General features: G+C 41.8%; 1 protein-coding gene across 4 annotated transcripts in view; it reads right to left on the bottom strand.

Moving 5' to 3' along the window:
* The window catches only part of LOC101287985 (cytochrome P450 2J2), a 31,537-nt gene extending 7,206 nt beyond the window's left edge, over window positions 1-24,331 (bottom strand). The window contains exons 1-7 of one of the 4 annotated variants that reach the window (XM_049697071.1): window positions 24,040-24,331; window positions 13,629-13,791; window positions 10,469-10,618; window positions 9,702-9,862; window positions 6,932-7,108; window positions 4,754-4,895; window positions 1,601-1,788 (exon numbers count right to left, since the gene is read on the bottom strand). In XM_049697071.1, the coding sequence (XP_049553028.1) occupies window positions 1,601-1,788; window positions 4,754-4,895; window positions 6,932-7,108; window positions 9,702-9,862; window positions 10,469-10,618; window positions 13,629-13,791; window positions 24,040-24,249 (1,191 nt within the window). In that variant the 5' untranslated portion in view covers window positions 24,250-24,331. The remainder of the gene's footprint in view (window positions 1-1,600; window positions 1,789-4,753; window positions 4,896-6,931; window positions 7,109-9,701; window positions 9,863-10,468; window positions 10,619-13,628; window positions 13,792-24,039) is intronic. The other 3 variants (XM_033435383.2, XM_004273787.3, XM_033435382.2) reach the window with 3 other exon arrangements.
* Between the last annotated feature and the right edge of the window lie 1,824 nt (window positions 24,332-26,155).

Here is a 26,155-nt window from a genome sequence, read left to right as displayed (position 1 = left end):
ACATGCATGATCTCATTACATGTTCACCTGTGATGTGGATTTAAATGCACTTTTATGGATAAAGAATTTGAAGCTCTGAGAGGTTGAATAAGATGCCCAAAGTCACAGGGTGGGAGGAAGTAGAACAATGATTTGAATTAGGACGTTTGACATCAGAGTTACGGCTCCTAGCCTCTACAATGTATAGTCAGTGGGATCTCACAGTTCCCAGGATGATAATTCCAGTCAATATTAAAGATCAATGTTAGAACAAGTCTGTTGAGCTGGGATGATTCCCTGGAGCTAAATGAATTGCTATAAAAATGCAAAGATCACCTGTGAGATAATTTACCTCAGCCTTCACCCACAAGATGATCAATCAGCAAGAAAATAGTAAAAGCAATTGCTGCAGGAATAGCTGCTTTTCCTGGCTCTGCAGGGATGGTGACGAAGGGGTATCCAATGCGGAAGCTCCTCTGGCTTTGCCTTGAGATCATCCCCAGGTACAACAAACAGAGCAACTTAGACAAACTGGATCTAATGAATCCACAGAGGCCCACCAAGGTGGAGAAAGGAAAGAACTGTAAATGTGCAGTGTGCAGAGAGGACACTAGGGGGCATAGGAGAGCTGCCTGCTGAGATCCTAAGAGTGGTGTGCAGAGTGAGAGCAGAATTTCCTTTGTGAGGACCGGGAATTTAACAGGGACCCGCTGAGGAATATTTCGGGGAGACTCTTTTAAAGTCAAAGTAAAGCAACTCCTGTGGAGAGAACATGGTGTAGTACAAAAAAGATGAGCCTGGGAATCAGAACAGTTCCGTTCCTGGAGCCCAACTCTTGTCATTGTAGCTGAGAGATCTTATGCAAGATTAATTACTCTCTGAGCCTCAGCTTCCAAATTTATAAAATGAGGATAACAGAATTATTCTGAGGACTAAGACATTTTAAATAACCTATATAGTCCATGGAACATAATCCTATTTAAAAAGCATTGGTTCCTTTCTCTCCTTTTCTGATATTTAATACTGCACACAATTGTATTGCTTTCCCTTGTGAGACAGTCCCATTAAGGGGCTGTAAGTCAAAGCTGGAAAAATACCAGTGGGGATATTATGTTAGAAACACCAGCATCAATGGGATGTTGGCCCAGGAGGTCTCAAATGTCCCTTCATATTTCAACATTCTATAACCCAGGATTATGAAGCAGAATTTTCTAAAGTAAGTCTGGCAGGTCCCTATCCTGTAAGAAGCTCTCCCAAGGCAAAGAAATGGACCTCATGCAAAGTCTGACTGAGAATTGCTTCTTGCTCTATCCCCAGAAATATTCACAATGCATGTCACGTAGTAAGAAATCTCACAGCAAAGAAAAGCCAGGCTTTGCCTAAACACAGCTAACCTAGGAATCCCCCTTCCCCTCCATAACTCCTATTAACAACCAGTTGAACTAATTTTCTAAGATCATACCCAGGGAACAAAACTAGTATTTCATCTGGCATAATATATCTCTCTCCCTATTGAAGTGATTCTCTAGGACAAGAACACATGTTACTTTTCCAGTTGAGATTCCCACCATTTACAAATATGAACTTGGAGATCTGAGGCTGTGAATGAGCCCCTAATTACCTTGGGCAGGTGGTATCCACCCAAGGTGGTGTCCACTGTCACCTCTCTGGGCACATTCATGGGGATGATGTTTCCCATTCTCTGCACCTCGTGGATGACAGCATTGGTGTAGGGCATGGACTCTCGAGCTGCCGTGCTCGGCTGCTGTGATTGGCCAAACACCCTGTCGATCTCAGCTTGGACTTTTTCTGGAAAAGCAGAGGAGGTTCTATTATTCTATTATTCCATAACTTTCCTTGAGCCTCGTTAAGTTAAGGAATGGAATAACCAGGATCAAAATGGCTAAAGTTATCGTAGGCTCTCTAGACTAGCTCCTCAGGGAGGTATGTGAGTGGAAAGTGGGCCCTGGTGTGAGACAAATCTGGTGGCAAACTCTTGCTCTACAACATTCCTGCTGCACTTTACTGAAATCATTTGAGCCTCAGTTTGCTCTTCTTATTCGTTAGGATAAATCCACTTCCGCTTTAGGATGTTTTGAGATATACACGAACTGATTTAGGGAAGCAACCAACAAATGAAAAAAAATCCCGTTAATTGTGCCCCAATATCTGTTTTCTTCTTTTTCTACAAAAATAGATATTTTAGCTGGATACCTGGTTGCACAGCTAAAGACTACATTTCCCAGATTCCCCTGTGACTAAGTTCTGACCAATAGAATGTAAGTAGAGGGGATGTTTAATACTTGGAAGAGGCCCTTAAAGGAAGGGTGTGTGCTTCCTCCTCCTTCTTCCCTTCCTACTGGTGGAAAGGCAACCTTAGAGGTGAGCCATCTTTGAGAGTGCCAACAAGGGCACCATTCTAGATACAGCAGAGCAACACAATGGAAAGAGCTTGGACCCCAAAAGGGTTCTGCAGAGTCCAGCTTAGAGTTTCTCATTTGAAAGAAAAATAAAACTCCTTTATTTTAAACTGAATATTTAAAAACTTTTAAAATTGTGGTAAAATAAACATAATATAAAATTTACTATCTTAATCATTTTAAGTGTGCAGTTTATTCACATTATTGTGCTACCAATCTCCAGAAATTTTTATCTTGCAAAACTGAAACTCTACATCCATTGAAGAGGATGCCATTTTGCACTTTCCCCAGGCTCTGACAACCACCGTTTAACTTTTGCTTTCTATGAATTCAACCACTCTAGATACATTATATGAATAGAATCACACAGAATATGCCTTTTTTGACTGGATTACTTGGTTTAGCATAATGTCTTCAAGGTTCATCCATGTCGTAGCATGTGTCAGAATGTTTTCTTCTTCTTTTTTTTTTTTTTTGTGGTACGCGGGCCTCTCACTGTTGTGGCCTCTCCCGTTGCGGAGCACAGGCTCCGGATGCGCAGTCTCAGCGGCCATGGCTCACGGGCCCAGCCGCTCCGCGGCATGTGGGATCTCCCGGACTGGGGCACGAACCCACGTCCCCTGCATCGGCAGGCGGACTCTCAACCACTGCGCCACCAGGGCAGCCCAGAATGTCTTCTTTTTAAGGCTGATTAATATTCCATTGCATTCCACATTTTGCTTATCCATTCATCCATCGATAGTAACTTGGGTTGCATCTACTTTTTTAAGCCATTTTAAGCCACTGTTATTTTGGAGCCTCTAATAGGGAAACTGTATCAATACGCTAACTAGGTGGCTTTTAAATTTAAAAAGGACTTCCTTGGTGGTGCAGTGGTTAAGAATCCACCTGCCAATGCAGGAGACACGGGTTCAATCCCTGATCCGGGAAGATCCCACATGCCACGCAGCAACAAAGCCTGTGCACCACAACTACTGAGCCTGTGTTCTAGAGCCCGCAAGCCACAACTATTGAGCCCACGCACCACAACTACTGAACCCCGCGTGCCTAGAGCCCGTGCTCCGCAACAACAGAAGCCACCACAACAAGAAGCCTGAGCACCACAATGAAGAGTGGCCCCCGCTCGCCGCAACTAGAGAAAGCCCGCGCACAGCAAAGAAGACCCAATGCAGCCAAAAATAAATAAATAAATAAAATTTATGAAAAAAAGTATCTGATAAATAAAAACACAGAGAATTTATAAATAAATAAATTTAAATAAAACCCTGTAATTCACAGTTACAAGTGCATTTTTTAAGTGCATGACTCAGGACACATAAGCATAAATATACACACATATAAAACAAACATTTATTCATATGTATAAGGAAAGAAAGTTTCACGAAAAAGTCTTATCCTTAATACACAGAAAGCACTCTGATTTCCCGAATCTATTTTTTTTAATTTAGGGAAAAAAGTTAGTCTCGATCCACTAAATTGACTTTATGTCCCGTTAATAAACTTTTACCCACAGTTTGCAGAACTGTATCCCAACAGTTTTTATCCTTCATGTGCTTAAACTGTTTTGGGGCCTAGAAAAGGAAAAATGATTGTAACAGTCACTGTCGTCGAAAGGATTACAGTATGTGGGGAAGGTATATAAATAATGTGTGGTAAGCAAAGTAATGGAGGTGCAGTTAGGCAACCTCTAAAGGAAGGAAATGCTAGCATTTTCCCAGAAGTGTGGGGAAACATCTTAGAGGGGCTGTGGTTGAGTAAACTCTTCAAGCATAGCTAGGAGTTTACCGTGCAGAGAAATTAGGGAAATACATTTTGGTATTATTCTTCTAGGGAAGAGCAGGTGTTACGGCCCAGAGGTACAAATAAGGACAGTGAAATTAAGTGACATATGACTTAATGACGCCCCCATGCAGGGTGGGTAGAGTCGAGGCTGGATGGGCAGAAAGAGGCCCAGCAGAGGGCATGATATACCAGATTAGGGAGTATGAGCATTGTCCACAGGGCAATGGAAGACATTACTTCGAAGGAGGGAGGACTGCGACCAGATTTCATATGTGAGTGGAATGGAACTCTTTCCTGGAACTCACCACAATGTCAGTGGACTTCACTGTTTTCCCCACTGGACTGGGAGTTTCCTGAGGGCTGGGACTCTCTGTTATAGTTGTGTTACATGGACCCATCACAATCCTCACAAAATAACCGAAGAAGGTTCCCGTTCTCAAGTCCACCTGGCCCGGTAACTGTCCTACCTATCTCTCCATCCTACCATGCTACCTTCTGGTCCCACCTTGGGACAGTGTGTTCCAGGGGGCGCCATTCTGACCTGGCCCAGGCCCATCCACTGACATGCTCACCTTGGATTTCGGGGTAGAGGGCCATGTAGAGCAGACCCCAGCGCAGGGTGGTCGAAGTTGTCTCCGTTCCAGCAAAGAAGAGGTCCAGGGTGCTGTAGATGAGGTTTTCTTCGTGGAAACTTGAAGTAGCACTGCCCTTATGCTAGAAAGCACAATGATTATTGGATTATTCAGATGGTTCTTAGTTGCCACAACACAGGGGCCCTCATCCTAGAGAAAACGTGGAAGGAGAGAGCCCAGGAGAAATGACTTTCCCTTTGGTCATCTCAGGAGGCAGAGGCTTATTAATGCTACATCACTAGAGTCCTCCTGCCCCAAGTGCTGGAAGCTTTTATTAGCTTTGGTGGATGAAACAACACAACTAATTTTTTTACACCCATAATTTTGGAGAATCTAGCATTACACTGGAAAAAGAGCCTTGGGTTCCAATATTAGCCACACCATTCACTATCTGTATGACTTGAGCAAGTGAATAAACCTTTCTGTGCTTATATCCTATTTCACAAAATAGAAATAACAATACTCACCCCTGAAGATGGCATTCTGAATTATGCGAGATGGAAAGGACACATAGCAAATTCTCAACAAATGTTTGTACTGATACCAGAAAGAATACCTGAATTTCTCTAAAGTACAATAATTCTCATATCTCCCTGTTAATCTTTTCCTTTTTAGGTTAAACTTCTCTGGTTCCAACAGCCATTCCTCATGGCACTCCAGCAGCTTTGCCACATTCCTCCAGAAGCTTCAATGCATCAACATTCCTCCCTCTGTGGTCCCACACCTGCACACCATATAGCAAGTGACGTCTCCCCCTCTGAGGAGTAACCAATGCTTCTATTAATGTTATGCCAATGAGGTGAAACAAGAGTGGAGTTGGAAAGAAATCCACATTTCTGCCAACTCTAGGAGAACGAATGAGTAATCTGATGAGTCAAAGATAATGACACAGACGCAGTGATGTGTGCTAACCGGAGGTGTTACTATGGTAAAGGATATACATCCCATTTTGCTTTTTTCCTGTAGTAATATTAAAAAGCGGATGACATGGCGATGAGGGAGGAAGGCGAATGTCCGTCCCATTTGAGACTAATCTCTGGCAACTGACACAGATTCACTTGTGCTCTGCACTGGGAGCTGGGGGAAGGGGTAGGTAACTGGGCACCGGTCTGACTAATGATGAAACAGCACTTATTCTTCCTTTTGTGTGTATCTCCCTCAGATATATGCTGAGGACAGAGACTAGATCATGAGAAGGCAGTATTTGGGCTTTCCAAAGCCCTTAACCCAAATACTGTTAAACCTCTATCTTTATTTCTAATTGTCTCATCAATTAACTCATAAATCAATTCTGAGTTAATGTTATTCCTACACTCTATGAAGTATTGCCTCTATTTTCCTCCCCTGTGGTAGGCTGAATAATGACCCACAAAGATGTCCATGTCTTAATCTCTAGAACCCGTGAATGTTACATAGCAGAAGGGACTTTGTAGATATAGTGAATTAACGATACTGATATGGGAAGATTATCCTGGATTATCCCAGTGGGCCCAATATAATCACAAGAGTCTTTATAAGAGGGAGGCAAGAAAGTCATAAAGAGAAGATGTGAGGATGGTGGCAGAAAAGATGCTACATTGATGGCTTTGAAGTCGGAGGAAGGGGCCCTGCGGCAGGGAGTACAGGCAGCCTCTAGATACTGGAAAAGTCAATCAATGGATTCTGTCCTAAAGCCTCAAGTAGGAGCCAGTCCCTCCCGCAACTTGACTTCAGCCCAGTGAAACTGGTTTCAGCCTTCTGACCTCTAGAACTGTAAGGGAACAAATGTGTGTTTGTTTGTTTTGTTTTTTGGTTTTTTTTTTTTTTTGCGATACACGGGCCTCTCACTGCTGTGGCCTCTCCTGTTGCGGAGCACAGGCTCCAGATGCGCAGGCCCAGCGGCCGTGGCTCACGGGCCCAGCCGCTCCGCGGCATGTGGGATCTTCCTGGATCAGGGCACGAACCCGTGTCCCCTGCATCGGCAGGCGGACTCTCAACCACTGCGCCACCAGGGAAGCCCCATGTATGTTGTTTTAAGCCCCATGTTTGTGGTGATTTGGTACAGCAGCAATAAGAAACCAGAATCCCCTCATTTGCTCTTTAAGAGTAAAACTCAGGTAACAGCTCTGGTTTCCTCACCTTTTCTATTTCCTTGAGGTAAGCATCAATGAAGTCTCTTGCTTCAGCAGGATTCCAACCTCTCTTGTGGTTTTCAATCACACGGGCAACAAACATTTTCAGTTTCTCCCAGTTCCTGAAGAGCATTTGGTGGGGTCCAGGAAGGAAATTCATTATCCTTGGAAAGACATTGTAGAGCTGATGGAGAAAACAAAACAGTCATGGAGACAAGGGAGTGCCAGTTTTCTACTTTTGAAGACAATGAACCCACATTCTCTTTCCATCTCTTTTATTTACTTTAACGCTTGGAGTCACCCCTGACTCTTCTCTCTCTCAACCCTCTTCTTTCCCCTCGGGCAAAGCATTTCAGCTCTCCATCCAAAATATAACCAGTCTCGGACCACTTCTCACCGCTCCATGTGCTTTGTCTTCCTTGTACAAACCACCAACATTACTTACCTGGATGCTGTAAAGCCTCCAACAGGTTTCCTGATTCTGTCCTTAACCCCATTCCCCGTCTACTTTCCACTGAGCTGCCAGAGGGACCATTTAGCTGTTTAATTGATTATTGCACGTTTTGGCTCTTCCAATGACTTTCCATGACATTTAGACAAAATTCTACACCATTCTCCTAGCCTGGAGCTCTACATGAGCTGGCCCCTCACCCTCTTGCCACCTCCTCTGCTATCACTCCCTGCCATCTTACTCTCTTTTACTCTTTCAAGTCCAGCCCCATTGGCCTCTGTGAAAACATAAAAAATATTTTTGTTTAGGACACTGCATTTGCTGTTCTTCCATCTAGAATGGTTTTCCTCTGAAATCTGTATCACCCCAGTTCCTTTAATTCATTAATGTGCTGCTCAAATGTCACCTACTTGGACCTGTCTTACCTGATGATCTTACAGTTAGTAGCACTTCTGGTACTCTCTTTCCATTCCTTTATTTTGTTTTATTTTTTTCTGTGACAATTATCATTAGTATGTGTATGTATATATATTTGGGTGTGTGTGTGTGTGTGTGTGTGTGTGCAAAATGTCTATCTATGTATGTATCTATGTATGTATCTATGTATCTATGTATTTATCTATATATCTACATACCTATGTATGTATGTATGTATCTATGTTAAATATGTACGTGTATTTATTTGTCTGCCCCCACTATGATGTAATCTCCATGTGGCTAAGATATTTTTTATTGAAATAAAGTGGTCTTTGAATATATTTTCTCTAATAATACATAGTAGAAAATAGATAGCGTAAGGTAATAGAAAGTTGCCTAGATTTTAAGTGAAACAGGCATGGGTTTGACAATTAGCTCTGTTTCTTTCTAGCTATAATACTTTGGTAATAATAGTAATAATAATAATAATAGTAGTAATGATGTGATTTGTGGCTACTTTAGCTGCCAGTGGGGCCTGATGGTTATTTTCATGACTAAATGACATGAGATCTATACTGCACTTGACACAGAGCCAGTAGACTACTATGGGATGTGCTTACATATTCCCATATCTGCTTGCACACGTCAGGATGATCCATTTCATCTTTAAAGGACTGCTGTAAAAACTTATTTGAGATAAAGTATGAAGAGTTGTCCATCAAAGTGCCTGGCCTACTTTGGGTCTCTAAGAAATGCTTCTTACCCCTGCCCTACTGCCCCATCCTACCCTCCCAGGATTTCTGTTCCCTGGGAACAGTCAGCCGGGTACCCACTGAACTCCCATGACTTCCTAGGTTCTGTCTTAACAGGAGGGAAGAAACTGGAATAACTGGATGGGCAGCTACCACGGTTAGAAGTGAGAACAAGGAACATTATTCAAAAATAACACTGACAATTAATCATAATAGCTCACATTCATTATGCCCCTTTAATGTGCCAGGAATCATGCTAACTACTTTGTCAGTATTGGTGTGACGGATCCATAAGTCTCCAGCTAAGGATACTTGTTAAGAATAAATAAAACCCTTGGGGCTGATTTTCCCCTACAAGTGTCTTCCAAATCCAGAAATGTGGCTGAGAGGCCAAGAAGCTGAGTAGAGGTTTTGACAGACTCACAGCACGGGCAGGACAAAAGTGGAGAGCAGGGCCCACCAAGGAAGGGGTGAGTTTGACCCTTCTAAATCTATACCCTACAAAGTTAAAAGACTGATAATATCAAGTGTGGATGGACATGTAAGTAGTGCAACCACCTGGGAAAACTTTAAGTATTTTTTACAGGTGTAAATGCAAGAGAAAGGAGTGGATGTGTCCACATGAAGGATTGACAAGAATGTTCATTCCAGATCCCCAAACTGGAAGTCCCCCAAGTGTTTATTAATAGGGAACAGAATAACAAATGGCCATATTCATAAAATAGAAAAGTAAGCAGGTATTTTTTTAAAAGTGCAACTAACATATGAATCTGAAAACAATGTGCCAAGGGAGAGTCAGGCAAAGAACAGTACTTCTGAGGGAGGATGGACACGGAGGGCTAGGGAGGGACATGGAGAGGAGAGACACAAAGGTGATGGCAATATTGTGCTTTTTAAAGAAAAGAACATAGGTCCGTAGGCGCACTTCATGTAGTTTTTTACCTTACACAAATGTTAGAAACGTTCTTTGTCTATAGTCAATATTTAACAATATGATGTAAAATACTAAATTCAACAGACTGACTACAAACATGTTTGTGTTAAAGTAAATTTTAAAAGGCTATATGTTAGCTTAAAAAAAAAAAAAGGAAGAGCTCATCTGTGTCCGACATCAGCCCAATATCCTTATCCAAGATAGGAAGTGAGGACTGCCTCACCTGGCACCACATTGATGTCTCGAGATACGTGACCTCATCCAGCAGCCTCAGCAGCTCCTGGAACTGAGTGTCCTCGTAGTCAAAGCGCTCCCCAAATGTGATGGAGCAAATAATATTGGAAACTGCATTGTTGATTTTGAAGTGAGGGTCGAAAGGCTGTCCTAGAGGCAGAAGAAGCGATGGATCCTTCAGATTGGTTTCCTTCTCTTTCCCTGAGAGTCTACTCTACATGACATATGACATACTGACTACAGAACCACCTCTGAGACTGTGGCCCCAGCAACCTACACAGGGTCTAACATACAGCAAGCATTCAGTCAATGCCTGGGAAGTCAAACTGATGACCAGGATTTAAAACCAATAATAAGGGCTTCCCTGGTGGCGCAGTGGTTGAGAGTCTGCCGCTGATGCGGGGGACGCGGGTTCGTGCCCCGGTCCAGGAAGATCCCACATGCCGCGGAGCAGCTGGGCCTGTGAGCCGTGGCCGCTGAGCCTGCGCGTCTGGAGCCTGTGCTCCACAATAGGAGAGGCCACAACAGTGAGAGGCCCGCGTACCGCAAAAAAAAAACAAAAAAAACAACAACAACAAAAAAATAAGTTTAATACCCATCTTATTCTTAATTCTTGAGCTCCATGAGGGCAGGTCATGGGTAGCTGTTCACTGTTATCCCCTCAGTGCCCTACATAGTGCTGGGTGCAGGAAAGGCACGTAGACTCTTATTAATCATGAACCACAGTTCCCTGCACCTGTCCTATGACACACTCACCGTCCTCCTCTCCTATTGCCTGGATGAGGAAGTGGGTCTCTTCCTGAATGCGCTCCTCTAAGCTCTTCCTTCCTAAACCAAAGCTCTTCAGTGTTGTCAGGGCAAACCTTCTTTGTTCCTTCCACACCTGGCCTATGGACATGATCAAGCCTGGGAAAAAGAAAGCCAACATTATGAAAAGAAAGCCAACAAGAGCCATGGGGGTAATGCATCAGATGGAAGGAAGGAGAAGGGCATTAAGGCGCTTGAAAACTATTCAGAGAAATAATCCCAAAGCAATAGATATAGTGGCTAGCATTTACTGACTGCTTCTAATGCCGGACACTTAAACATTTTTAATGCATTGTGTAATTTAGCACTCACAGAACCTCTCTGAGGTAGGTCCTATCATAACTGCCAACCCTCCCAACAATTTTGTTGATAAGGAAACTGAGGCACAAGGGATAAAAGGAAACTTCGCAAGGTCTCAGAGTTAGTAAGCAGCTGAACAGGCATTCAAATTCAGTTCTGCCTAACTCCAAAGCCCATGTTGTGATTACTTGTCACATAAGTAACTGTAAGTATTTATGTTATGCAACATACTAAGAATGCACTTAGGGATTAGACAAAATCCATACTCATAAGGAGGCAAGGCCTTTAGGAGACGTCCTGTCTAAGCTGGACCTTAAAAAATAAATGAATCAGGGGCTTCCCTAGTGGCGCAGTGGTTGAGAGTCCGCCTGCCGATACAGGGGACGCGGGTTCGTGCCCCAGTCCGGGAAGATCCCACATGTCGCGGAGCGGCTCGGCCCGTGAGCCATGGCCGCTGAGCCTGCGCGTCCGGAGCCTGTGCTCTGCAACGGGAGAGGTTGCAACAGTGAGAGGCCTGCGTACCGCAAAATAAATAAATAAATAAATGAATCATTCAAGAGCATGGAAGAGTGAAAAAATCTATGCAGAAAGAACAACACAGGCAAAGGAAAAAAAAAAACATCTTGGTGTGTTCAATAGATGATCATTTATTTCACAATACAGGTGAGGCCACACTTCTTTCATTTCTTCACTTCAGAGCACTCTTCAACTCCTTCTAATATCTGCCTTTGGCCTCTACCACCTCAAGGACATGGCCTTCCCTGCTGTCCAGTTCAGGATCCTTTTCAACGTCATCTTGATGTGTCAGCAGCATGAGACACTTCTTTCTTCTCTCTTTTCCCAGGACGTGACACTCTCCAATTTTCCTCCCAATTCTCTGACTGCAGAGAACTTACCATATCTTTTGTTAATTCATCTTCTATTATATTTCAAAATGATCTAGTTCTCCATTCAAGTTCTGCAAGCCTCTTCTCCCCTTATCTATGCTCCATTTTTGGGAAAATCTCATTAGCTCTTTCTGTCCCTCAGCTCCAGACATACATACAAGTGTCTGTTTGACTCTGCTGATTTAAAGGCATTTCAAACTCAGCATTTCTACAACTGAATTCATGATTGCTCCATATACAACTCCCCACCCAGGCCAGCCAACACCTTGCCCTCCTCCAAATATTCCTCCTTTCCTTTACCTACCCATTTGGGTGTCTGCTTCAATACCTCATTCTCTCTCTGTCTAGGTCATCATGTCTTATTGGATTTGCCTCCTGAATATCTTAAATCCATATATCTTCACGGCCACTCTCCTGGCCTAACCTACTGTACTGTCATTTCTTGCCATCTCCCTAGTTCAAGCCACCACCTTCTCTAACCTAAAATGCTGCAACAGTCTCTTGCTCCCTTTATTCCATTCTTGACATTGCAGCCTAAAGAAGTCTTTAAAATGTACCATGTAAGTATGATGATTCCTTTCTCTACTGAAACCGTTCAAGAGCTTTCATTATTATTAGGATAAAAAGCAACATCCTTAACAAGGAGATGCATGAACTACTCCTGGCCAAACTCAGCACCTTCATCTCCCTTTAATTATCTCCGTTTAATCCCTGTGCTTCCCACACTGGCCACCTTTCAATTCCTCAGTTCACTGTCGTTCTTGCCACCTCAGAGACTTTTCATACTCTATTCCCTCTGACTGATTGCTTCTTCACACTTGTCATTTACTTACATTAGCTTTTCCTGAGTCTCTGAATTAGATTAGATACACCTAAGAAGTGCACCCTGCTCTTATCTTCATAACAGTTAAGGCCTGAAATTATTAGAGTAATTGATATTGTTTTCATGAATGGAATGTAAGTTACAGAAGAACAGGATTTTGTCATTCTCCTCACTGCTCTGGCACTGGTGCCTAGCACTGGGCTTCACATGGCTGATAATAAATAGAGTGAATGGATGTAGAGTTAATGGATGAAATATTTCAAAGAGGAATTGAGAAGCACCTGAAAAATACGGTGCTTTGGTAGAAGAATAAATCTGAGTTTTTCATTTAGATTTTTAAATGTGTTCGTTTATTTAATGATCATTTTAAGTGTTCATGCCAAACTCTTCTAATACAGATGGAAGGGTTAAGATACCTTGTGGGGCACAGCCTTAATAACAGAGCATAAGGAACTAGAGGCAAGAAGGGATTACATAATCAGCAGGAGGAAGCAGATCCACGTCCATTTTCCTAGGGAAGAGGTCTGAATGGGACAGCAGAAAGAGCGAGCGAGAACGCATTGCCTTTCTCAAAAAACACATCACATCACTGAGTGATGTGAATACTTACTAATTAGAGCTGCCAGAGTGGGTTCATGCAGGTGATGCAGCTTCTCTCAAATCCCTGACATTAGGGCTAACCCTACCAGGTTCCCTGAGGGGGTGTCTGTAACAGGGAAATGTGGCCACTCAGCTTCTTCTAAATACTTTTTTTTTTTTTTTTTTTTTGCAGTACGCGGGCCTCTCACTGCCGTGGCCTCTCCCGCCGCGGAGCACAGGCTCCGGACGCGCAGGCCCAGCGGCCACGGCCCACGGGCCCAGACGCTCCGCAGCACGTGGGATCCTCCCGGACCGGGGCACGAACCCGCGTCCCCTGCATCGGCAGGCGGACTCTCAACCACTACGCCACCAGGGAAGCCCCACTCAGCTTCTTTTAGGGGCAGGAATTTTATGATGGGCCTGGTAACTGGGAGTGTTGGAGAATTACAGTCACAAAGGTACCTTGCACAGACTACAATAATATCAAACGTACACATCTTATATTAGTCAAGAAACTTACCATTTTTCTTAAAAACACGTTCTCGAATAGGGGTTATAGGGCGGTTCACAAACTTTTGCTCCTGGTGGACAAGGACTTCTTTGATTAAGGGCAATCCAGTTATAATAACTGAAGGCAAGTCACCGAATTCCAGGCTAAAAAGGTTCCCATATTTCTTCACAAACTGAAAGATAGTAAAATAGTCACAGAATATGCACATGTCTGTGTGTCCAGGACCAGAGGGTTTGTGTAGCTGTGGGAGCTTGGATGGGGGGAGGGAGTGCCTGTGTGCACACCTCTGTGTGCACTTAGGTCTGATGGTCTGATGGGGATGTTTCTACCTGTTTCCATTTCTCCTCCTCTCCACTAGACTCGGGCTGAATCCACTACAGGACATAGACATTCCTTATAAACATTCATTCATATGTTCACCTTCCTCGAATTGAATGAGTATCTACCCTTAGTCCTGAGAATAAGGCCTAAAGGTTTAACAAAATAAACAAGGTCTTTAGCTGCAAGCATCTTAAAATCTAGTGAAGGGAGAGAATTCATACATGTGACTCACCAGAGAAGGCTGAGATATGTTTAGTGAACGTGGACTTCTTAGTAAATCATATCTGTTTAACCAGGAGAGAATGTCCCCTTCCTCAACATGTTCTAGGTGACAGAAAATTCATTATAGGGCTGGGACCAGGTATGGAGAAGAGCACACTAGTTCTGGAGCCATGTGCAAATCTTAACTCTATGGTTGACTAGCTGTGAGCTCCAGGGAAAGTCGCCTCACTTGTTTGGAGCCTCAGCTATAAAAGGAGAAAATTATTCTTCCCTCAAAGGGTTCTGTGAAGAAGAATGAGAGCAGTGATGTGAAAGGCACTTTGTTCCCTGGTACCTGGCAGACAGCCACTCGAGCCTCTGGGGAATGAATGGGCTCTGTGTGCAAAGGGATATGGAAGCACTTGCTCGTGTGACTGACAGGACAAGAGCGCAGGGATGATGTGCGAGAGAGAGTGGTGGTCACAGACAACCACGTCTACTGGGTGCCATGATAAGCACCTTTCACATTTTATTTCATTAACCTCACAACTACCCTATGGTAGTAATGATTTTCCTTGTCTTTCAGTAAGAAAAATGAGTCCTAGCAGAAGTAACTTAGCCAAGGTGACAAAGCTATTGGGTGTTGGTGAAATTTGCCAAGCATTATGTAAGATTTAAGAACAAAGCCATGAACCTGAGATGGTGCTTGGACTTTAGAGTTTAGTGGATGTGACAGAATGAATGTGAGAATGAGGGTGAGGGAGCTGGGAGAGGAAGAGTGAGACAGAGAGAATGGAAGAGTGTGTGGGTGTGTCAGGAGTGTACACAAATGTTCAGGTATGTGCAAATACGGCTTGGACCGCAGTCAAGGGTCATAAATCAAAGTCTTCCCTGACATGCTTACTCAAGAGAGGAATCTAAGTAGACCTGCCCATTCCTGCAGACTGCAGGGCTGTGTCTTACTAAGGCTGTGGTATCAAACAGAAGTGCTCATTTCCTCCAGGTGTCTGTGGCCCCACCTCCCCAGCCGCCATGCACTTATGCTCTCCCATGTCGCCTCAAGCTCCCTGGACTGTGTCACCCCTTCAGAGCAAATACTATTGATTTAGTCTCATTCCACCACCCTGCTCCCATATTAAAGACCAAGCCTGAACTCCATCCTTCCATTGTTTTGTTGGTCTACAGTCTTCCATCCATGTTTGTTCATCACTAGCATAGTAAGTCTGTCTTGTTAGAAAGAGCAGAGCCAAGATTCCATCTTAGTCTGGTCTGCCTCTAAAAGTGCACATCCTGTTCTAACAAATGGCAGGAATGGGTCTATATAAATCAAGACTTTTTATTTCCTCACGCTGAATGCCTGGACGAACTTCTTAGGTTTTACAGAAAGGATTTCTTGACTATTTCAGAATGTACAGTAAAAATATCTTTGGAATGGCTGAAAATCTCAGGTTAAGCTAAAGGACTCCTAACCGACAATGTATACGACCTGGAATCTCAGCTTGCTCTTGGAGGGGCCTTGGCACTCCAGTAGTGTTTACTGAAATGAACTTCTACAGAGTTTCACCTCTTACCAACTCTCTGCCCACGTATATTTCTAGTCCGACAGAGCTACATCAAACATTTTTATGGCATGATCAACTGCGTAAACATGGATACATCAAAGGACCTCCTGCAGCCCTGGTATCAACGGTGGTGATGTCTACCAATTCTTAAGTAACCATGCCAGTCACTGTGCCAATGGCTTTACTTGGAGGTAAATGTAAGTCCCAGTGTCATCTGAGAAGACTTTGTTAGGTAGAGAATACATTTCGATGTACAAAAACAAACAAGTTCTTAAGAAAAAGACAGTGTAAGGGAAAAAAAAGAGGTTAAAAATAAGGTTGTTCAGCCTCCTACACTATTGGTGGGGATGTAAGAAGGTACAGCCACTATGGAAAACAGTATGGAGGTTCCTCAAAAAAACTAAAAATAGTGTTGCCATATGACCCAACAATCCCACTCCTGGGCATATACCTGGACGAAACTATAATTCAGAAAGATGCACGTACCCCTATGTTCATAGCAGCTCTATTCACAATTGCCAAGACATGGAAACAACCTAAATGTCCACCGACAGATGAATGGATAAAGAAGATGTGGTGCATATGTACGATGGAATGCTACTCAGCCATAAAAAGAATGAAATAATGCCATTTGCATGGATGGAACTAGAGATTATCGTACTAAGTGAAGTAAGTCAGAAAGGGAATGACAAACACCATGTGATATTACTTGTGGAATTTAAAATATGACACTATTGACACAACGAACTTATCTACGAAACAGAAACAGACTTACGGACATAGAGAACAGACATGTTGCTAAGGCAGGGTGTGGGAGAGGGATGGTATGGGAGTTTGGGGTTAGCAGATGCAAGCTATTATGAATAGGATGGATAGACAAAAAGGTCCTACTGTATAGCACAGGGAACAATATTTAATATCCTGTGATAAACCATAATGGAAAATAATATAACAAAGAATCTGTATATATGTATAACTGAATCACTTTGCTGTACAGTAGAAATTAACATAGCATTGTAAATCAACTATGCTTCAATTAAAAAAAAAGGTGGTTCAGGAGGCTAAAACAGGCTTAAAGTCAGAAATGAAAATAGAAAGATCAAGAGAAAAGGAATAGCACAGTAGCTATAAAAGGCAAATAAAAGTAATAGGTTACAGGAAATTTCATATGAACGATAAGTATTCCAAATGTAAGATGAAGCACTTAAATAATAAAGTAGAGCAAAATAAATGTTTAGAATAAAAAAATTAGAAGTGGTGAGTTAGTGAGACAAGAGACTGAACCATGAGATATAAAGTTGAGGAAGATTCTACTTAATTTAAGTTCTTAAACTCAAAAGCCAACAAAGACAGGAAAAAATAAAAAGGAAAAAAGGAAGAGTGTATCAATTCTTATTCCCACTAGCAGTAGGTGAGAGGGTCTGTTCCTCTGAACACTCACCAGCACTGAGCTCTGTGCTCAAGGAGCTAAGATTCTCTCTCACTTGCTAAACTGTATTTTAAAATGCGTCACTCAATGCATTTGTATTGTTTTTATAGTTACAAAGCGTTTCTATCCAATAAAGCACCAAAAAGAAACCTAAGGACATAGGGAATAAAGCTTCATAACACTTCTTACACTTTTTAAGTCATAAAATCCTTCAAAAATCTAGTATGTCATGGATCTGGTAAAGCAAAACCCTGTACACATGAATACATTTATGCATAAATGCAGTTCACCAGTCCCCTGGGGTCTCTGAACTCCTGCTAAGAATACTGCTCTCACTGGTAGTTCTTGGGGTTATGTTAGGTTTCTGGTAACAGCCTGTGGAAATCAAATTCAGTTGTCAGGCATCTTCTGACATTGCTATGTTATATGTGAGGGCAATACAGAGATCAATATGCTATGGTGTTTTCCTGAAGTGTCAAAGCCTCTCGGGGAAGGCTGACTACAGAAAAAAACTAACGCACAGTGGAAGATGATATATGTTATAATGCTGAAGCAAGGGGCATGACGCTATTGAAAGAAGAGAAGAATTCCACTCCAGGTACGGAAGAAAGCTTCTAAGAGGAGCTGATATTTGGGCCAGATTGTAAATGAAGGTGTGGGTACCTGCAAAAGGATATGTGTTGTGAAGGCAAAGATTTTAGGCTGTGGGAATAGCATACACCAATGCAAAGACAGGAAAATGTGGGCTTTCAGGAACAAGTGAGCTCTCTTTTCTGACGGCAGTACAGGTTCAGTAGAGAGCACTAACCCTGTGGTTGGTCAAGGCTGGGTGCTGGAGGTACAGGTCCTTAATCTTAAGATGCCCCCAATCTAATGGAGCATACAGATAAGTAACCAGCTCTTATTATTACCATTCTGTACAATAAATTATTAAATGGGGGAAAGCAGGAAGCACATAAGGGCACCAAAGGCTAGGATAGGTTTCTGGGAAAAAATACCTTCTCATTTGTGTACAGAGAGGGGAAACAAGCCTGGCAAGGTAATGTGAGCTAGACCAAGGATATACAAATGTCAAGTGAAATATTTTGGATCTTGTTTTGTTTGCAACTAGAAAACTGAATAGGAGAGGTAAGGGCAGTGAGTGCTTAAGAACTTGGATTTTTGAAGTCATACAAATCCATTTATATCCAGCTTCTGCTTTCACTTTCTATGTGATTTTTGGTCAAGTTATTTAACTTCTCTGTGTCCCAGTTTCCAAATCTATAAAATGGGGGATATTACTAATTCCCATCGTTGGGATGGTGGTGATAAGTAACCATAATACTAAAATAAATAATAAAATTATTTATTGTTATTGATATATTTGGGAGTATATTTTAGCAAAAGGACTCTGGTTAGATCTGGACAAAGGAATGGAGGGGAAGTGGCCAGAGAGTGGATTAATGCAGCCCATGCAGCAATCAGGCCAGACAAGGTATGCAACCTCAACTGGCTTTTCCTTGAGTTTGTTACTATAAATTTTTGAAGAAAGGAGGATGGTGGTAGATATAGAAAGAAGCATCAACTATGTGCTAGGCACCCTGGCAGTAAACTGATATTCATGAACTTGTTTGATTCTTACAATAACCCTACAATGTATTCTTTGTTTTCAGAAAAAGAAGCACAGAGCTTTAGTGCCTAGCTGGTGGTCATAAATTTGGGCTCTTCCTAACTCTCTCTGTATGTCTCATCCTTAACTGAAAGCATGAAGATATTCTCTCTCTCTCCTTCTGAGTGATGAAGCTCCCTAAATATTAGCTGGTCACATGACTTTCCAATCAAAACCATATTTCTCAGCTTCTCCAGGTGTGGCCAATGGGACGTAAGTAGTGGTGATGTGTGCATCTTCTGGGTCATGTCCTTAAAGGAAAGTTGCTTCTCACCACCTGCTCCTTTCCCCTTTCCATGGACTGGAACTCATACATGAAGATGTTGTAGGACGAGAGCAACATGATAGAAGGAACTGGGGTTTCTGGATGACCTTGTGTTACAAAGCAGCCTTCCTACCCTGGTCTTCCTGCCTATATCTGAACTCACTTCTGAGACAGAAATAAATTTCACTCTTTTTTTACACCACTGTATTTTGGGGCCTTTTTATTACAAGCAGCTTAATGTATATCCTCATAATACATTTATCCACCTTATCTACCATTCTCCCACTTTAGTCCAACAAGATTTTCTCTTATTTAAATACATGCACATATAGCTGTGGTAGAGGAAGTTTAGAAAAAAAGGGGAAAAACAAGAATGGTTCATGGTTCCCATCATGCCATACAAATAGGCCAGTTTCTTCACGGCCCTCTCACTTTGTTTTAGCTCATGTCACTTCCTCCCATTTAAAAACCTCCTGTCCACTTTACTCCATATAACCATTTGCCTAACATTTCTTTCCAGTTCAGCCAAATTTATTTCAACATTCTACAGAGGTATCCCCAGGGCTTCCCATTCACAGTGATCCCACCTCATGATATCTCATTTGGTTACCAAAAGTTTATACACACATTTTATCATACACTGTCTTGTACTGTGCCTGTCATATAATAAGCACTTCATAAATGTCTGTTGGATAAATGAACCCCTGGATAAGTCAATTATCCTCTAACTACATCGTGAAAAGTCAGGTAGCATAAGTCAGAGAATAGGTATATGAGTCAAATAGTCCTGCGTCCAAGTCCTTGTTTAATGTTATAGCTGATAGGTAATGATAGATAGGTAAGTAAAGATAGATAAATAGGCAATGATAGGTAGTTAATGTTAGGTACTTAATGTTTCCAAATTGCTGGAATGTAAATTTAATTACAACTAAATCACACCATTTAACTCCATTTTTTTTACAGCCAAAAATATTTCATTGCAAACCTATATAAAATAAAATTTAACACTTCTGGTGAAAAATCTTTGGGCCAGAGATAAGACCCTAGCCTCAGTTTCATCCCTGGCCAGTTTTATGACATGAGGCAAATCATGTAACCTCTTTAGTCATATCTATCTTAATGGTAAAACAAGGGCACAGACAAAGTTCCTGATTCCAGACAAGAGTGAGTAAAAGCATCCCATTTTACTCCTCCTCATCATCATGATACTGACACATACAAAAAGTAACACCAATAAAACCCTGTTCTCTGTAGTCAAAGGACCAGATAAAGGGTGGTCCACCAGGACAGAACATTTCAACCTTTCTACCTTCCTTTTCTGGAGACAAATACCATAAGAGATGTGACCCTCCCACATCCTAATGAGGGGCTACAGCAGTGAAGAAGATGCATGGAAACTTGCCTTCATCCTACCTTTGCAATAAGGCGGTGCCCCTTCCCTGCTGACTCTATGAGCTGAATTGTGACTATCACCCCTGAAAGGCAGTAAAGAGACTCCTTGAAGTAGTGAGTGGGCAAAATTCTGCTTTCTACCACTCCACAGAAATAAGGAGGCACCTGTATCCCATGGAGATGATATGGTTAGATTACTGACTTCCCCCCACTCCCAGTAAGAAAGAGGCTACCCTACTCAGAGGGGCCCCAATCTTTTGTCCCCATCCTCATTCTCTCCAGCCTGCACTGATGAGAATGTGGGTTGGAGTCCTATGGGGGTGGACAACACATAAGTGGGGTAGACCAGTATAGTATTGCAAAGACTTTATAACCTAAATTGACATTTGAACCACAATCCACAAAAGTGAACATTCTGAATATCAACAGATTGACCATCTGCTAAAATAAAAGATTTACATAGAGTCCAGAGTCACATAACAAAATACACCAAATGTCCAGAATATAGTCCAAAATTACTCATGTTACCAAGAACCAGAGAAATCTCAAATTGAATGAGTTGAAACTAATACTGAGATGATAAAGATGTTGTAATTATAGGATAAAGATTTTAAAACAGCTATTGAAAATGTTTTGATAAACAATTATACTCTCAAAAAAATTTTTAAACAGAAAATCTTAACAAAGAACTAGAAAATATACATAAGAACCAAAGAGAAATTTTAGAACTGAAAAATACAATAATGTAAACAAAAAACTCATTAGAGCAACTCAGTAGCAGAGTGGTAATGACAGGATAATCAGTGAAATTGAAGACATCAATAGAAAGTATCCAATCTGAACAACACAGAGAAAATAGATTGAGAAAAGATAAAACAACTGAGCTTCAGGGACTGATATTAGAATAACAAAAGATCTGTCAGTTGTGCAATCAGTGCCAAAGAGTACCAGAAGGAAAGGAAAAAAACATGGACTTGAAAAAATATTTGAAGAAATAATGGCTGAAAAATTCTCAAATTTGGTACTAGAAAAACCTACAGATTCAAGAAGTTGTGAGTGAACCCAATAAATCCAAAGAATTCAACACCAAGGCATACAATCAAATCTCTGAAACCAATAAAAACAAAGAAAACTTCTTGAAAGCATGCAGAGGAAAACAACTCATTACTCATGGGGAACAACAATTCAAATTACAGCAGATTTCTCATCAGGAACTAGAAAGGCCAGAAAGAAGTAGCACAACATTTTCAAGGGTTTAATAAAAGAAACTGTCAACCTAGAATTCTATATCCAGTGACAATATACTTCAGAAAAGAAGGTGAAATAAAACATTCTTAGATGAAGGAAAGCTAAGAGAATTTTTTTGCCAGCAGACCAGTTCTAAAAGAATAGCTAAAGAAAGTTCTTCAGTTAGGAAAGAAAGAGCAACAGAAAGGGTAAATAAATGGGTAAATACTGTAGACTAATCTTCTCTTCTTGAATTTAACAAATCATGTTTGACAGTTAAAAGAAAAATTATAATACTGTCTGAGGTGGTTCTCAATGTCTGTAGAGGTAATATTTAAGACAAATTATATATTATAAAGTAGGGGAATGTAAAAGGACTTAAAGAGTTTTAAGGTGTTTGTATTCCACCTAAACTGGTAAACTGTTGATACTTATTGCAATAAGTTATGTACGCACAGCATGTAATTACAGCAAGCACTTAAAAACAATACAAAGAGATATACTCAAAAACACTATAGATGAATTAAAATGGAATTCTCAAAAAATGTTCAAGTGACCCACAGGAAGACAGGAAAGGAGAAACAGAGGAGTAAAAAACAAAGTGAAAAATAGGAAACAAATAATAAATTGGCAGACTTTTGTTTTAACAAATCAATAATTACATTAAATATAAATGATCTAAATTCACCAATCAAATGTCTGATATTGGCAGAATGAAAAAAATTACCCACCTATATGTTATCTACAAGAAATTCATTTCAAATAAAATGGTATAAGTAGATTAAAAGTAAAAGAATAGAGAAGCATATATTATGCAAATACTAATCAGAAGAGAACTGGTGTGGCTATATTATATCAGATGAAGTAAAATTCAGGCAAAGAAAATTACCAGAGATAAAGAGGGACATTACATAATAAAGAGCCAATTCACCAAGATGACATAACAATTTTAATGTGTATACACCATCTAAAAGAGCTGCAAAATACACAAATGAAAACTACCAGAACTGACTAGAGACATAGAAAAACAAGTAATTATAGTTGAAGACTTTGACAACCCTCTCCTAGTAACTGATAGAACCAGTAGACAAGAAGTCAACAAGGGTTCACAAGAACTAAAGAACGCAGTCATTTAATTATGTCTAATTGACATACAATATAGAACACTCCACCCAACAACGGCAGAATTCACATTTTTTTCAAGTATGCATGGTGCTGTATCTTGGGTCATAAAACCAACCATAACATATTTTTTAAAAATTGAAATTATGCAAAATATGACCTCTAACCATAATGTACTCCAACTGGAAATCACTAACAGAAAGAAAACAGGAAAATCTCCCAATATTGGAAATTAAACAACACATTCATTAAAGAAGGGTACAGGTTTAGGAGCCTAGTTTTAAAATTCTGTAGACTAATCCTGTACCAAATGTGTGTTTCTCCCAGAAAGGGATAAAAACCTTCTCCATCTGAATCTGAGTTTGTATTATAGGCTTGTGTTTAAAGTGCTCCAGGCATTTCTAGGGAAACGGGAACTATTATTTGTTGGGCACCTACAATAAGCTGTATTAATATTGACCATTCACTGTTTTATTTAATGTTCACACCCACCTATCACAGTGTTGTCTGTCAGCAAGGTACCTGTGCTGAGAGGCAGGGAAGCAGCTGAAAATGCTTGAGAAAGTGCTGGATGTTGGAGGGAATTCTAAGGAATCCAGAGTGGCCACAGTTAGGCAGCCCTGATGGAAGATGATTATAAAGAAGTGGAAAGAGGCTACAGCAAGATTTCCAAGTGGCTCCCTAAGGAGTCTGAAAGCTGGGAAGTAGCAAGAAGCCTTGAGAAAGCCTAAGCAGAGGAGTGACATTTTAAAATGATTACTTTAGTGAGAGTGGATTGCAGGGCGAGGAGGCTGAATGTGAGGGGCTCAGTCCTTGTGGGGATGGGAGCAATTCATTTGAAAAGTGGTGAGGATTTAGGTGGAAGTATCACCATTTCACACATGGGAAACGGAGCCTCCGAGAGGAAAAGTACCGGATTTTTCCCCCCAAGGATAAAAATATTAAAAATACAAAGTGATTATAGTATAAATACAATGTCCCAATAATATGTAACAAGACACACAATTAAATGAGTTAAAGAACATATCGTGTCTGGCACACTTAAATAGTAAACAGTTAACAAAATTTCATCCCTAGAAGTGGAATCATGCTGGTTGCTGGTGAGGAGAGTGAGGCTCAAAGCTACCCGGGTGCCCGCTTTAGCCTCAGAGCCCACACCCCCCGCCCCAGCCTCCCGCCCTCGATACCCGGAATGGCCCTTGTCCTGCAGATCAGGGTCAGGACGCGGCCCTGGCACCTTCGCCCACTCCTACCCTCTGAAGCGACAGGTGCCCCTTCTCAAAGTCCAGATGAAAGAAGTTGCCTACGAAGGGCAGGCGCTGGGGTCCCGGCGGGTAGTTCTTCGGGCGCCGCCTTTTGAGGAAATCAGCAAAGAAGAGAAAGGCGACGGCCCCCAACAGGACAGTGCGGGGACGGAGAACGGTCCAGAAGGCAGCCGCCAGGGAGCCCACCGCCGCGAGCATGGCGGCGACCTCGGCTCGCTCTTCCGCGGTCTGATCCAGCGAAGGTCCCGGCGGCTCTCAGCCTCTAAGCTGCCAGCACTGCCCTCCTTCCCCGCCTGCCCCCGGCCCCGCCCCGCCCCGCCCCCCCTCTCCAACCCTCACTCCGCCGCGCCCCTACCCTGGCCCGCTAGGATCCCGCGAAGCCTGGTCTGCAGGACCCGTCTGGGCTCTTCCTCAGGCCGCGCCTCCTGCCGCGCCCCCAACCCGCCTCCACCCGGTCCTCTACTCCCCTCTGCCTTCTCCCAGCCCGCCTGCCGCCCACCAGATGCCTGTGGCCGGATTCCTGGGAGAACAGCAAGGGTCTCGGAAAAGGCCTGGCTACAAGCGTTTTTATTAGCTAGTTAGAGAGCCTGTCTCTCTGTGAGACCATCGGGGCTCTTGGGTTTATGTCATCGCATCTCAGAGAGGGCCGCGGACACTTGAGCTCTGTGTTTTTCTATCATCACCGTCTCACCAAAGGACTGGAACCGCGCCTGGTAATAAAATAGGAAGACAGCAGCACCTGATATTTCCTGGGCGCTTACTATATGCCAGACTTCTTTAGATGAATTGCTTAATTCTGACAAATTTATGCAGATACACTTCGTTCCATCTTGCAGTTGCAGAAACTGAGACAGAGGTTAATATCAAATACGTGGTAAATAAATGAATCCACCGGTCTGCAGCACATTTAAAGGAGGCCCTGTATTTGTAACTGTTTCGAAGTTTAAGAAGCATTACATCAAAGCTCTAGCACTGAGGCTAGTCTTTAATAGGTGCTTAATGAACATTGAAGGTAGGTGTCTTAGTCCTTGTCCTTTTTGGTTTGCTTAGTGAGATTCTTCCTCTGAAGCCTCAAGATGGTGTAGGAGCCCAGGTTCCAACCTTCTGTGCTATCCTGTGTGCCTACCTGTGTCTCACCATTTGTGAGGTACTCAAAACGTGAAGCGTAGTACTGGAATAGTATAGCACACACTCAGATTCTCAACATATATATAGACAACCTGATTAAAATCTTTCTTTAAAAAGAAAAGAGCATTCAAGTCTCTTTTCTATCTTCCAAAGTCTATAGGGAGATACTAGTCAGAGCTTAGTTTTTAAGTTTTTATCCTTCCAGTCCACATCTTCCTGTTTCACTATAGTTGTTATGCATCCATGCAGTGTTTCTAATATTTATAGAAATGCTGTTTTTAAAATAATTCTACAATAGATTTTTTTCCCCAGTACTTTGTGTTTGAGATCTATCTGGGTTGATACACGTGGCTTTAGTTTATTCACTTTAACAGCTATGTAGTTCTATCACTACCCCACAATTTTGAGGGGGGGAATATAATTGACATATAACATTGTATTAGTTTTGGGTGTACAGCACAATGATTCATCTGAGCAAAATGATCACCCAAAAGGTCTAGCTAACAACCAATACTATACACAGTTACAATATTTTTTTCTTGTGATGAGCGCTTTTGAGATATACTCTCTTAGCGACTTTCAAATTTGCAATACGGTATTAACTACAGTCACCGGGCGGTACTTTACATACAGATGATTATTTTATTACTGGAAGTTTGTACCTTTTGACCCCCTTCATCCATTTCACCCATCCCCTTCTCCTGGCCTTTGGCAACCACCAGTCTGTATCTATGAGCTCTGTTTTTGTTTTTGTCTCTGTTTTCAGATTCTACATATAAGTGAGGTCATATAATATTTGTCTTTCTCTGTCTGACATTTCACATAGCATAATACCCTTGAGGTCCAACCACATTGTTGCAAATGGTAAGATTTCCTTAAAAATATATATAGATCTCACATTTTTCTTATTCATTCAACCATTGATGGGTGTTAGATTGTTTCCATATTTCGGATATTGTAAATAATGCTGCAAACA

Source organism: Orcinus orca, chromosome 1 (genome assembly GCF_937001465.1).
Source record: "Orcinus orca chromosome 1, mOrcOrc1.1, whole genome shotgun sequence".
In the NCBI taxonomy this organism is placed as follows: domain Eukaryota; kingdom Metazoa; phylum Chordata; class Mammalia; order Artiodactyla; family Delphinidae; genus Orcinus; species Orcinus orca.
Note: the sequence above shows the minus strand (reverse complement) of the source record. Positions and strands in the feature narration are given on the sequence as shown.